Source organism: Peromyscus maniculatus, chromosome 1, assembly GCF_049852395.1.
Source record: "Peromyscus maniculatus bairdii isolate BWxNUB_F1_BW_parent chromosome 1, HU_Pman_BW_mat_3.1, whole genome shotgun sequence".
Classification (NCBI taxonomy): domain Eukaryota; kingdom Metazoa; phylum Chordata; class Mammalia; order Rodentia; family Cricetidae; genus Peromyscus; species Peromyscus maniculatus.
Window position 1 is genome coordinate 79,030,542 of NC_134852.1, and position 12,419 is coordinate 79,042,960.

The window sequence follows — 12,419 nt, forward strand, 5'->3', positions numbered from 1 at the left end:
TCACAGGGCACAACAAAACGGCCTAGGTCACCAGATGGCAAGGGCACTAACGCACAGGAATTACCACACCTGTGCTCACACACAGCTCACCGAGGAAGAACTGAATGGAGGGTGATGTGAGCTTGCTTCAATACACCCCTTGCTGATAAAGAAAAAAAAAAAAAAACCTTCCAGGCTTTTGACTTACATAAAGAATTGAGTTGTATTACCAGTTGTGTATTTTCAACATCTATGGGTGTCTACCAGACTAATGATAAGTGCAGGAGGTGGGAAGTAGAGGCACACTAACCACCAAAGCCAGCCTGGGCAGGGCGAGGCAGCCTAGGCTTCTGATTTCCCCTGGGCAAATGCGAACAGCAGGCAGGGGTCCAGTGAAACCCATCACTCACTCCGGCTGAAGGCTTTTTAAGCGCCTAAGAGATGGCCACATGAACCCATGATGAGGTTAGAAGAAGCGTGGCAGCGACAGGCAGAAGCAATCAACTGCGTCCCTGCAGATGGTCTGACTGCGGGCTGGAGCTGAAACGGCTCATAATCAATGTGCTTGGAACAGTGAGGCCCGGAGCCCTGTGAGCACTGTAGCTAAAGACAGGCTCCGCATGCTTGGGCGGGCCGCCTGCCTGTGCACACTTGATTTTGGCGACCAAGAACCAGAGGCATGGCAAGTGAGGAAGAAAAGGACTCAAGACCCCAGGGCAGCAACACATAAAACCGAAGCTTCCTTATATGAACTGATATGAAAAGGAATGGGAAAGTTTGACCGTCTCTGTAGGGAAGGGCCCCCGCCCCAACGTCAGGTGATCGCTAAGACGGACACAGGAACCAGACCTGGGGGCTGCCTGGCATGTACCATAGTAGAGTGCCCAGTTTGGGCTACCTCCCCCAAGGGCCAGCCCCTGTCCACATACCTCCTAAGAGGCTGGCCCCACCCAAGTCTGGAGCACTTCGGTCCCCTGCCTAGGGAGATCTGGCTCAGGAGCATGAGGCTGGGAGGCCATTCGCCTAGAGCCATCACAGGATGGAAAGGGCCCACAGGGACAGATCTCTTCCAGCCATCTGGACCAACTCTGCCTAGAACTCAGGGCCTCTTCTGTTGTATGAGTAACACATTCCTTCTTCGACTCAAACTGGTCTGAGAAGCGTGTCTATTGCTCACACTTGAAAACCAGCTCTCATTAATGCTCTCTTTCTCCCCAGAAAAGCCTGCCTGTTTACAGTACCCCTTACCAGCGAAGCTCAGGGCTCCTGTGCAGCATGTGTGAATACCCAACCGGCTTAATTTTGCAATTGTTAATTTTGTGAGGTTTCTAAGAATGCCCAGGGAGGACCCAGGGGAAGAATGATAGGAAGGTGCCCTGCCTTTCTCTCTCTCTCTCTCTCTCTGAGCCCTGGGTCCAGACACCCTTCGCATGGTGGGAAGTAAGACATAATTCCAGGACGGACCCTCAGTTCAGCTGAGGTTCCTCCAAGAGCAGACATACCTTCAAGGAGGACTTCGCCTCTCAGCAACCTTCTAGGGCCCAAGATTCCCAATTGAGTACTTCTTCTCCATTAATGGAAATTCGGGCCAAGCAAAAACTAGTTTTCCACTCAGGAAAGGCATCATGGCCAGCCCAAGGCTCTGGGGTGAACTAACAGCATACAGCAGGCAGGTGGCATTGTTTTTCAGTGGGCATACAGCAACTCAACTTACTTTGATGTTCTCATAGCACAAATCAGATGTGGCAGAGATATTGCAGGGAGTAATGAGCTGGGCCTGGCTCTTACCTGCTCTGTCCCTAGTCAGAGTGCCCCTCTTACGCACTCCAGGTTTGACTCTGTCCTCTGCTAGGGGTGACACTCACCGTTGCAATGTTTCACCGACAACTGTGCCCTCTTACCGGCCAGGGCAGTGTCCAAAGCACCATCATACATGTAATTGATTTGTGATCACAACTCTGGGGATGAAGTGGGTATCATGCCCCTTTTACACACTTCAGTGAGAAAGACACAGGTCCACAACCAGACCCAGCTGGTTCTGTCTCTACCACCAACAGCCCCGAGGACAACCACCCCTCTCACACCTGTAAGAGCGATGCATGGCGTCCACTTAGAGACTGGGAGCAGAGGTCACTCAGCACTGTGCCTGACCAGCAGCACAGATCCATGATGACTGGGCTGCCGTCACCATTCTTACTAATGAGAACCCTGGTCTCCACAGACCTTCCACCTTAGGTTGCTGAGGTCTGGCTCCCTCTATGGCAGTCCTCATTGTATATGAAAGCTGCCAGAAGGAAGGGCACCACCTCAGCCAACCATCAGTGTCCACGCAGAGGCAGGGAGGGATCCAATCAGGAGAAAGAGCCAATGGGCTAAGGACTAACTGTCTTTTATGCCCTACTCTGCATACACACCCTCTAAACACACCATGACCTTTATGTCTGGGTTGGTTGTATTACAGTTGACATCTTGGGAAAGAAAAACTGTTCTGGGGTTCCACGCTACTCTCAGAACACAGATGCTGGTTTTCAAGACCAAACCCAAGACTCTAGAAAGTCAGTTCCTTGAAGCAACAGCACCGATGAGTCAAGACCCCTAGCATCCAAACCTTGAACCTCCGCCCTCTACCTCCAACTTTTCTGAGCTTAGCTTGCTCTTCTGTAAGCCTAGTACCTAACTCCCAAGACTGAAGTAGATATGCGCCACGTTCTTAAACTACATCCAGGATACAGAAGCACAGGGGACCTCAAGCAAGCCCATCTTCTCCCTTCTCCTCTCTTCTCTTCAGCTCTATAGTCCTCACTCAGCCATGCCAAAGGGCTGTTCTCTCCTGGTCACAAAGTCACAGGGATTCCTCAAAGGCCACAGGGACCATCCATCACTGGTTTCATCGAGACAGATTCAGCATAGTCTCACCTGTAGGTGGCTACTTCCAAGCTGAGGCCAGTCTTCACCTGCACAAGCTCCTGGTACTCCCGCAGCCTGTCAGCCATGGCCAAGGTGAGGGCTTCCTTCTCGTCCTCCAGGCTGTCAATCACTCTCTGAAGAGAACAAAGAACTTTTAGATCCATACCTCAGAGGTTCATAGAGCCAACTAAAGAAACCAACAGTGCAGGGCATAAAAGGAGCTGTAACCTGTATATGAATAGTTTCATATAACGAATCTCTTGAAGAGGGAAGGTTCTCTCTTTATTGCATATGGAGGATTTTGATAGGATAGGTACTTTTATGTTTGGACTTCCTGACAAAATGAAGGCTTAGTTTAGTAAAATCACTTCTGCTTCAGATATCAGGCCACATAGGAGACCCAAATATATCCAACCAAGCAAGTAAGGCACTACTTAAAAATTAGCCACAACAGGAAATCTTTTTATAAGACTTAAAACAGAAATCACTCTCATGTGAACTAAAATGTCTCCCAAAGTCATCCCTGTCCCAATAAAGGCAGAAAAGTTGATATAAATATCTTCTTTTTACCTATAAATGATACTTTAAAATAATCTGAGGAGAAATACATTCTGGGCATAAATGAACAAACTCAGACCCACACATAAGTCTTCCTTTTGGAATGGAGTTGATAAGTTGACAGACTCCCAAATGGTTAATTTTCTTCAGTAGATCTGCCTTTTCCCAAGCTGGGAGACACTGACACCCCTGTAATCAGGCCCCTGGCCAGAGACCAGCACAGACCAGTCACACAGTACACACCAGGTAAACTGAATTTAAGATTAAACGATCAAGATGATATCACCCTCTTCAAAAAGTCCATTTCAAGCCAAGTACTATCTTCTAATCAATGTACACTTTACAATTTTGTGTTTTCTTCTTCACTGTTGGCCCATCACTCTGGGAAATAATTAACCAAGCAAATATTTAAACACTAAGGTAAGTATTCGTGTAACTTCTGTAATGGGAAGTAGCGCTATGTGTGAATGCAATTAACCAAACTTGGGTACATATTCAACACAACCTTTGTAGAATTCAAAACTATACAAGTGTTGAAATATGAAAAAGGGAAATATGTTTTCAATATTGCTAGAGATCCCCACCAAGGGTCAGCAGAGGGTTCGTACTGTCTACAAACACAAGGACTAAACTCGACGAAGCTCTCACCTGGAGTCCTTGCTTGCATTATTTTATTTTATTTGGGGCAGGGTTTTTCTATGTCACCCTGGCTGTCTTAGAGCTCACTGTGTAGACCAGCCTGACCTCAGATTCACAGAGATCCTCCTGCTTCTGACTCTCAGGTGCTGGGATTAAAGGTGTGCACCATGTCCAGCTGCATTATTCTCAAAAGATGACTGTCACGTAGAGAAATCTGCTTTTGTAGCACTTCCATTTATAAGGTGACGACTGTTAAGTTTTCTGTATACAACTGGTGCAAAAAATCTTTAATTTTCTTAAGGATTTATTTTATTTTAAAGTGTGTGTGTGTGTGTGTGTGTGTGTGTGTGTGTGTGTGTGTGTGTGTGTGTGTGTTCCTGTGTGTGCATGTTGTACATTTTTAAGAGAGGGTCTCACTGCAACCCAGGGCAGCCTGTAACTCACAATTCTCTACCTCTAGAGTACTGGCATTTCAGATGTGTGCCACCATGCCTGGCTTGATAGCTTTTCTAATATAAGAACTTTGACCTAAGTACTAGAACTTGAGGATTTATCAATTATCCTATGCAAAGAAGTTTAAGTGCTGCGAAACCGCTTAGGAAAAAAAAAATCAGATGAACTCCTTTCTCCACTCACAGTTCAAAATTACAGAGTCATGCCACAGCCCTGTCCAGGAATATGCTGTCCCCTCCCTCAGAATAAAGGCTGGTTCTCTGTCCCCACCCCACAAAATATGAACAGCAAAGTAAAGTGGCTCTAGAGTTGAAATAGATTTAGTTCCAAGTGAATTTCCATGTGAGTCAACTCTTCCCAAATGGTGAAAGGAAAAGCCGCTGACTTTTGGAGGCAGGAATGAAATCACAACCAATCCTGCCAGTGGGAGGAAGTCTCAGACTCCAGCTCTGCTCTGCCAAAACTTTTCATGCCTGTGGGCCGGGCCAGGAGTGCTGGAGCCTCCCACACGGGGTGATACTTCCAGCCCGCACAGAAGCAGTTTTATCCGAGGCTCCGAAAACCCAGGGGAGAGCGCAGTCTTTTAGCCGCTATGCAGAGAATTTTCCAACAACAGCATCCGCAACGCTAAGCTCAAGTTCTATGTCAGGGACGGTGGGCTGCTGCTCTCTCTTCATCATGCTTGAGCCTGCCCTGGCTGAACACAGCAGACAGGATGGCCAGAGCTTGCTCATGTCCTTGTTGCCTGGGATCTTAAATGTTGGCGCTTGAGGGGACTTGAATACTAGGATAGTTCATTCACACTCAAAACTAAATAAATTAATAAGAAGCATGAATTGAGCCAGGTGTGGTGGCACGTGCCTTTAATCTCAGCACTTGGAAAGCAGAAAGAAGCAGGAGGATCTTTGTGAGTTCAAGGCCAGACTGGTCTACACAGTGAGTTCTAGGACGGCCAGGACGACATAGGGGGATCTTGTCTCAAGAGGAGAAGGAGTAGGAAGAAGAGGAGCATCGGCAGCATGACTCGGGTGCTATTATGTGTTTATAGCTGTACCAGGCAGCACCCTCAACTCCAGGCTTATCTCACAGTGCCAGGAGGGCATGCCAGAGGCATCTCAAACAGCCTGTGTATACACTGAACTCAGATCTCTGACCTTTACTGCCCTTCTGCATAGATCTCCTTCAGCAAGGAGTGCCCGTCTTCTGGTTCCTCTTCCACAGACCTGGGGTCAACTTTGATTTCCTGCCTCTCTCTTACTATATCCAACCTCTCAGCAAACCTTGACAGCTTGACCTTGAACGTAGGGCCCTTCCTCAGGGCAGCGCTGCCGCTCCCGGTCCAAGCCTCCTGCTGTCTCGGGTGCTGCAAGCGTGTCTTCACGAGGTGCCCTGTCCCCACACTGACCCAGCACAGACTATGCTCAATGCAGCAAAGGATGACCTGTTAAGACACTCCCTCTGCTCAGGACTCCCTGGGGCCTTTCAGTGGCACTCAGATTTAAAAAGAGGCATCTGAGCATCGGCTCTCTGCTTCACTCACGGTCCCAGCCACGCTGGTTTCCTGACTTCTCCGTGAGTGGCATGCATTGGTGCCACCTCAAGACATTTGCCATCAGGGCATGTCCTCTTCCGTTATTTTTCACTGCTTTATCCCCTGGCCACAACAGATGAGCCTGGCACCCCGAGTGTTCGACAAGTATTCACTGAAGAAAGTAATTAAATTCATTTAACCAATAGCAACCCGTGAGCTGCTTTTCATTTTCACGGATGAGGAAACCGGACCGCACAAGGGCTAATGAGCTTACTCTTGAGGAAATCTTATAATCTGAGATAGGGTGAGAGTCAGAATTCAGCCCGAAACAGGAAGGCTACAAGAAGGCGGAACCTTAACTGCACAGCTAATTCTGCCTGCATTCTTATGAAAAGAAATGCCTCATTCATATTTTGGAGTCATTTGCAAACAACTGGTGGCTAGGAGCTCCCGTCATAGGGAGATCATGAGCGTGTCTGGGGTAAGGCTGGAATAAGTGACAATGTCGCCAAGGCCCTTCTGAGGCCTCTTACAGGTCTTCCAACATCCCCTGCCTCCAGGATACAGGGGGAAAGCAAGTAAAAGAAATAATGCTAAAATCATACACCAGGGACAGGGTCTGACAGCGTCCTAAGGTTCTAAGACAGCAGGCCACCTCTGGGCTGGCTCTGAGAAAGAGCCATTATTTCACTGACGCAGAGTTAAAGGTTTTGCTTGTATAAAACAGAAGAGAGAAATGTGGCTCAGTGGTGAGCTGCTCACGTCAGTCTGGATGGAACTCTGTTTGGTCCACTTACTGACTAATGGCTCACCATCAATTTTACCATCTGTAAAATAGGGCTCATGATAGTCTCCACCTCCTGAGACTGCTGTGTGGACTAAGAGGGAAGACACAGACCAGATCTGATGCTCCTCAAAGCTGTTAGTAATGCAACATGTTTTTCAGGAAGTCAGCTAAGCCAGCCTTTATCTTTTCAGTCTCTCCAGAGCAATCTTCCAAAGAATTGTAAAAAAAAAGTAGAAGCTTGGGGTTGAAACAATATTTCCTCTTTAACATAATTCTGAACACTGTTTATGATTGGTGATAAATCATTCAGAATGGGATCTGAAATGCAATTTCTTTTAAGCTAACTGAGAAAGTGGTCATAATATAGTTAAGATTGCAGCTGGTAACATTTAGCAAAAACAAAACCTAAACAAATTGAGACTGAAGGAAAAAAAAATCAAGGTTCTCATTGACCCTGTCCTGGCTGTCACTTCCAGGGGGGAAAATGCCAAATCGGAAACAGAGAGATCCCAGGGTAGGGAGCTGAGGGTGGGTCCTATTTAAGTCAGGAGTGACGTCAGTGTGACTTCACTAGGGTCGGAGTCCTTGCACAAGGGCTGGACAGTGGTTCTATTTGTGCTTCCAAGTCCCGGTCTTCCCTCCATTCGGGGAACTCTGCTTCTATCTGCCTCAGATTTGAGGTTCCACTGAAGATCTTATTAAGGGGGAAAGATTTTGCTGCTAAAAAGAACCCTGAAACCAGAGATTCAAGGCCCCAAAGTATGCCAAGTAGGGTAGGAGAGGGAGGAGCCTAGAAGTCTACAACCCCAAATTCCCATCAGATTGCTTCCTTATCACTTTCCACCATCTCCAGCTCAGTCTCCAGCTCTCTGGCTACCAAAACACTAGCCCAGCCCTGGAGACCCAGAGGAAACCAAGAGACTCGAGGTTACCTCACACCTGTCACATCACCCCAGTCATCCATCCCACACATCTCATTGTGATTTGTCAGGACACAACATCACAGCCATCTCCAACCTTTGGCTCCTGGCTGCAAACTCATCTTTTAAAATCTTCCCGAAGTTGAGCTCATGTTATTTCAAACCAAATTCCCGAGAGCTACTAATAGTACAATTTAGGAGTACATCCAATTCTGGCTGGGGCGGGGCAGGAAGGGAGCCAAGCATTAGGGCTGAACTGAGTGTACAGACAATAAATCAGCCACAGGTATACCCAGGCGTCAGAGGGTTAGCGCTCAGCTGCGCCGAAATAGGAACCGTTTATATGAGTCTGGAGTTGTAATAACATCTCCCCACGGGGACTGGCTTTCTCCTAGTTTTTACACAACCCAGAGATCTGCCGTCAGCTCATACTGCGAGCAAAACAGCTCTGACCTTTTTTTCTGTATGACAATGACTTAGTCCTCTCAAGGGAACAAACAAAACCCAGAAAAATATGACGGCCTGCCTGCCCAGAGAGCTATGGATAGCTGCCTCCAGCTGGAAAATAATTCTGGTAAAATTAAAGAGGCACTTGGAGTCCCAGAAGCGTGGGCGGCCTCCAGGTAAGAACTTGGCAGTGCCTTGGAACCTCCCAGTACGCTACCTGAGTCTGAAATCTGGGCTGAGTTCTGGATTTCAGGCTATTGGATCTAGCAAGCCCAGGAAACAAGAAAGAAAAGAAAAAGTCAGAGCTAGCAGGATCGTTGGTCAGGATGTGCCTAGACACGTCTGTATCTAAAAGTGATGTCATGTGACAGGTCCCGGCTATCCACCGGGACCTGTCACATGACATCAACCCTCTGATTGAAGGATCACTGCACCAAACCCTTATTCTTAGACTAGCTACATGCCAGAATTCTGTGGTTTTATAAATAGCAAAGCTGCTGGCAGTGTACGCTTCCCTGGGTGGGGTTGAACCGCCTGCGGGACCAGGGAACCCCACCGCTCGCCCACTGGGTACGCGGGGGGGTGTCTGGACAAGGCTATAGGGAAGGGGCGCGGTCCCTGCCCACGGACCTGCCGCTCCTCGGCCTGCATCCCGTACTCCTCCTGCATCCTCAGCAGCTCATCCTCCAGCCGCGCGCGCAGCTGCTCCAACTCCAGCGCCTGGTTCCGCAGCGCGTCCGCCTCCTGCGCGCACAGCCGCGCCTCGTCCTCCGCCTGGCGCCGGCTCTCCTGGCCGCGGAGCAGCGCCTGCTCCAGCTCGCGCACCTCGTCCTCGTACAGCTGCACGCTCTCCCGCCACGACTCGGCCACCAGGAGCGCGTAGCTGTCGTGCACGTCCCGCAGGCGCGGCGGGGGCGCGGCGGGGCCGGGGGCGCGGGCTCGGAAGTGCATGGTGAGGCTGGCGGCGCGGGCGCGGAGCTCCCGCACTTGGCGCTCGTGGACCGCCTCCAGGTCGCGGCGCTCGGCCTCTAGCTGGCCCAGCAGCGCTTCGAGGGCGGCGCGGGCTCCCAGCGCCTCCTCCAGCTCCCGCCGCTGCGCGCCCAGCTCGGCGTCCAGGCGGCTGCGGGCAGAGCTGGCTTCGGCGCCCTCCCGCTGCAGTTCCCGGAGCTCCCTCCGCAGCGCGTCGCGCTCGCCCTCGGCCAGCGCTGTGGACCAGCTCAGTTCGTCTAGCTGCTGCCGCAGGCTGCGCGCCTCCTCGGCGAAGCGCGCCTGGTCCTCGATCCAGAGGTCCTCCCGGCTCAACCTGCTGCGCAGCTCCTCCTCCAGCAGCAGGTTCTCGCGCTCCAGCTCCCGCACCCGACACACGTAGTCATAAAGCCGAGCATTGAGCTCCTGGAGCTCGGCCTTTTCCGAGCCCGTCTGCAGCCGCCAGGACAGCATTTTGCTGGATGTGAGGGGCTCTTTCGATCTACCGCTTGCCTCCTGCCCTGATCTTGTCCCCTTCGCCCCGCCGCGCCGCGCCCGCCGCGCCGCTACCTCGGAGGCCCTCAGACTGGCGCTCCGACTGGCGAGCTTCGCCACTTGGTGGCCGGGTCGTGCGGCGGTGGACTAGGGCCGCCGCCTCCAGCCAATCAGAACGCGGCCCGCGCGGCCTCTGCGGCCGGACAGCGACCCCTGCCGGGAAGATCGAGACATGGCGAGACTGCCCAGCTCTGACCCCTGGTGGCCCAGGGTAATCCGCGTGGGTTGTCGGATTGCTGCGGGCGGGTTCTCTGGGACATTTTAAAAGGCTCTCTTGGTGTTACCCCTGGGGCACACCTAAGGCACACCAAAGTCCCAGATTTCTCTAATGAAAAATAAGTTGCCATTAAGTGAGACATGCCAAGTACCGGTGAAGGGCCTTAACAGATAGGATGCGTCTCATTGGTGGAACTGGAGATGGGGTGGGGGCGTGGTATATTCTTTAAACACAAACTAGGTTTGTAGCTCAATGATAAAGCGCGATATCAATACCCAACCATCACCACAAAAAGCCTTGTTCATGAATATTGCACATCCACATATACATGTATGCACGTGTATTTTTTTCGAGCAAGATCATTTTAGTGTTTTTAAGATTTTGTTTCTACTTTTTTATGTGTATGTTTTATGTTTTGCCTGCATGTATGTATGTGCACCACTTCCCTGCCTGGTGCCCCACAGAGACTAGAAACGAGGCAGATCCTCCCGGAACTGGAGTTAAAGGCAGTTGTAAGCCAAAACGTGGGTGCTGCCACTGAACCCACGCCCCCTGGTGCCAGTGAGCCATCTCTTCAGCCCTACATACGAATCTTCTGGCATGAATGCATCTCTATTTTGCCAATATGCTATGTTCGAGTAAGATTTCCTTCCCATGCAGAGTGGGAAAGCCTTCTCCCTTCTGACTTGCACGGACCACCTTTACGGGACTTTGTGCCTGGCAATCGCCGCTTCATTCTGGTGGAGGAAGAACCTAGAAAGACTTCGGAGTGCTTTAAGCACAGAACATTCTAGACACCTACTATCTCCAAACTTCTGCAACTGCCTGATACACACCCCCACTGTGACAGCCAGTTTTCTTTTCTTTCAACAGTGTGCCCTGAAGGAAACACTCAGTTTAATTACCATAGAAACCACAGCTCTCTCTGGTTTTGCATACTTGCGTTTCATTACATTACGCGGCAGTTATTTAAGTTACAAATGACAGTAGCCAGAGTCAGTAGCATTAAAGAGTGCAGGAATAAGCCCAGCTGCGTGGGGCCAGGAGCAGGAAGAGAGGGCTGGAGAAGTCACCCAGTGGCCACAGGTCTCTTCTCGGCAAGGCCACCAGTCGGTGGTATTCTCAGGGGCATGGGAAGATGGTTGACGGGTTGCTCAAGGTCCCTTGAGGAAGCTTCCAGGGCTCTCCTTGTGAAGGACAAGAGTCTGTCTACAAATGACCCCATCTCCGAGGTGCCATTCTGCAAGGGATAGAAATGGGTGTGTGAAATGGATGTGCTATCCAGCTCAGAATTCCCTCTCTTTTTCTGCTGAAGCTAGCTGGGCACGGAGGGTGGGCGGATTCAGCAAAAAGGCATTGGTGCTGGAAGCCCCTGACCCCTGTTCTTATCTCTTCACCCATTCACATCAGGGACACATCCACACTTGGTCTTTGATAATCATCAGCAGACCTGCCTGCTTCTCCACTCAGCATCCCCTCCTTAGCCACCCCAGGACTGCAGACCGTCACAGGGCAGCTATAGGTCATCGGGACTCAACCGTTCATTCTCTTGGCACTTTGGATGCCCCACTTCCACGAGTTCTGGCTAGGCAGGGGACAGCTCTGCCTGGGAGTGGGGAGCCTTCATAGACATCAGTGGGCCCCCAAGAGATTGCTTTGCTCTGACTCCTGGGTTTTTCTTGTCCCATCTGGGATTTTGAAATTCAAAATTTCCCCTCTCATCCACTATAAACCTGTCTCTGAAGAAAAGACTGCTCCTCCAGGGTATAGCTTAGCAGAAGAAAAAGATGTGTGCCATTGGGAATATTGCCAAACAGTATCCCATTGATCATACGTAATCCTCACAGAACTGAGACTCAGAGCCGTGGACTAACTTCCCTAAGTACATGGCTACAAAATGCGGGAAGAAGCAAGCCTGTTAGAGGTGACCAGAGCAGCCAGCCTGAGCGGGCAAGGGCTGCACATTCAAAAAGAAAAGAGTAGCTGGGAGGGGGGGGCTACTCGCAAAGCTCTGGGTGGGGTGGAGAGGGGCCAGTGACCAACAGAGCGGCAAACCAAGAGCCTTTAGTGTCTCAGGGCTGGGGGAGCCTGGAGCTCTGGGAAATGACCCCCCAGAGGGGGGAAGCTGCAGAACAAACACAGGGAGGGGGGAGGAGAACACGCCCTCTCTCTTCCTGCTGCTCTCCTGCCGGGTCCCCCACTGTGGAAGCCAGAAGCTGCTGAAGTCTGGCAGCGGTGTGTCTGTCCGATAGGACTCCCTCTGCGGGAGTCTGCCAGCTGCTCCATTTGAACCATGGGTCAACACAGCCCTTGTTGAATATAATTATACAGGTTTATAATTCACAACACAGCAAAAGGAAATAAATTCTCCAAGTTTAACAGGTCCCGATCATTCAACTGCATTTACTCATCTCTTCTTGAGGTTCTGTATGGATGCTGTCCGTGAACATCGTGTCAGGG

At 50.5% G+C, this 12,419-nt stretch overlaps 1 protein-coding gene across 2 annotated transcripts in view; it reads right to left on the bottom strand.

Annotated features, from left to right (window-relative positions):
- Synm (synemin) overlaps positions 1 to 9,798 on the bottom strand; it is a 30,132-nt gene extending 20,334 nt beyond the window's left edge. Inside the window, exons 1-2 of one of the 2 annotated variants that reach the window (XM_042277827.2) lie at positions 8,852 to 9,798; positions 2,896 to 3,020 (exon numbers count right to left, since the gene is read on the bottom strand). In XM_042277827.2, coding sequence (XP_042133761.2) covers positions 2,896 to 3,020; positions 8,852 to 9,661 — 935 coding nt within the window. In that variant the 5' untranslated portion in view covers positions 9,662 to 9,798. The remainder of the gene's footprint in view (positions 1 to 2,895; positions 3,021 to 8,851) is intronic. The other variant, XM_042277832.2, reaches the window with a different exon arrangement.
- Between the last annotated feature and the right edge of the window lie 2,621 nt (positions 9,799 to 12,419).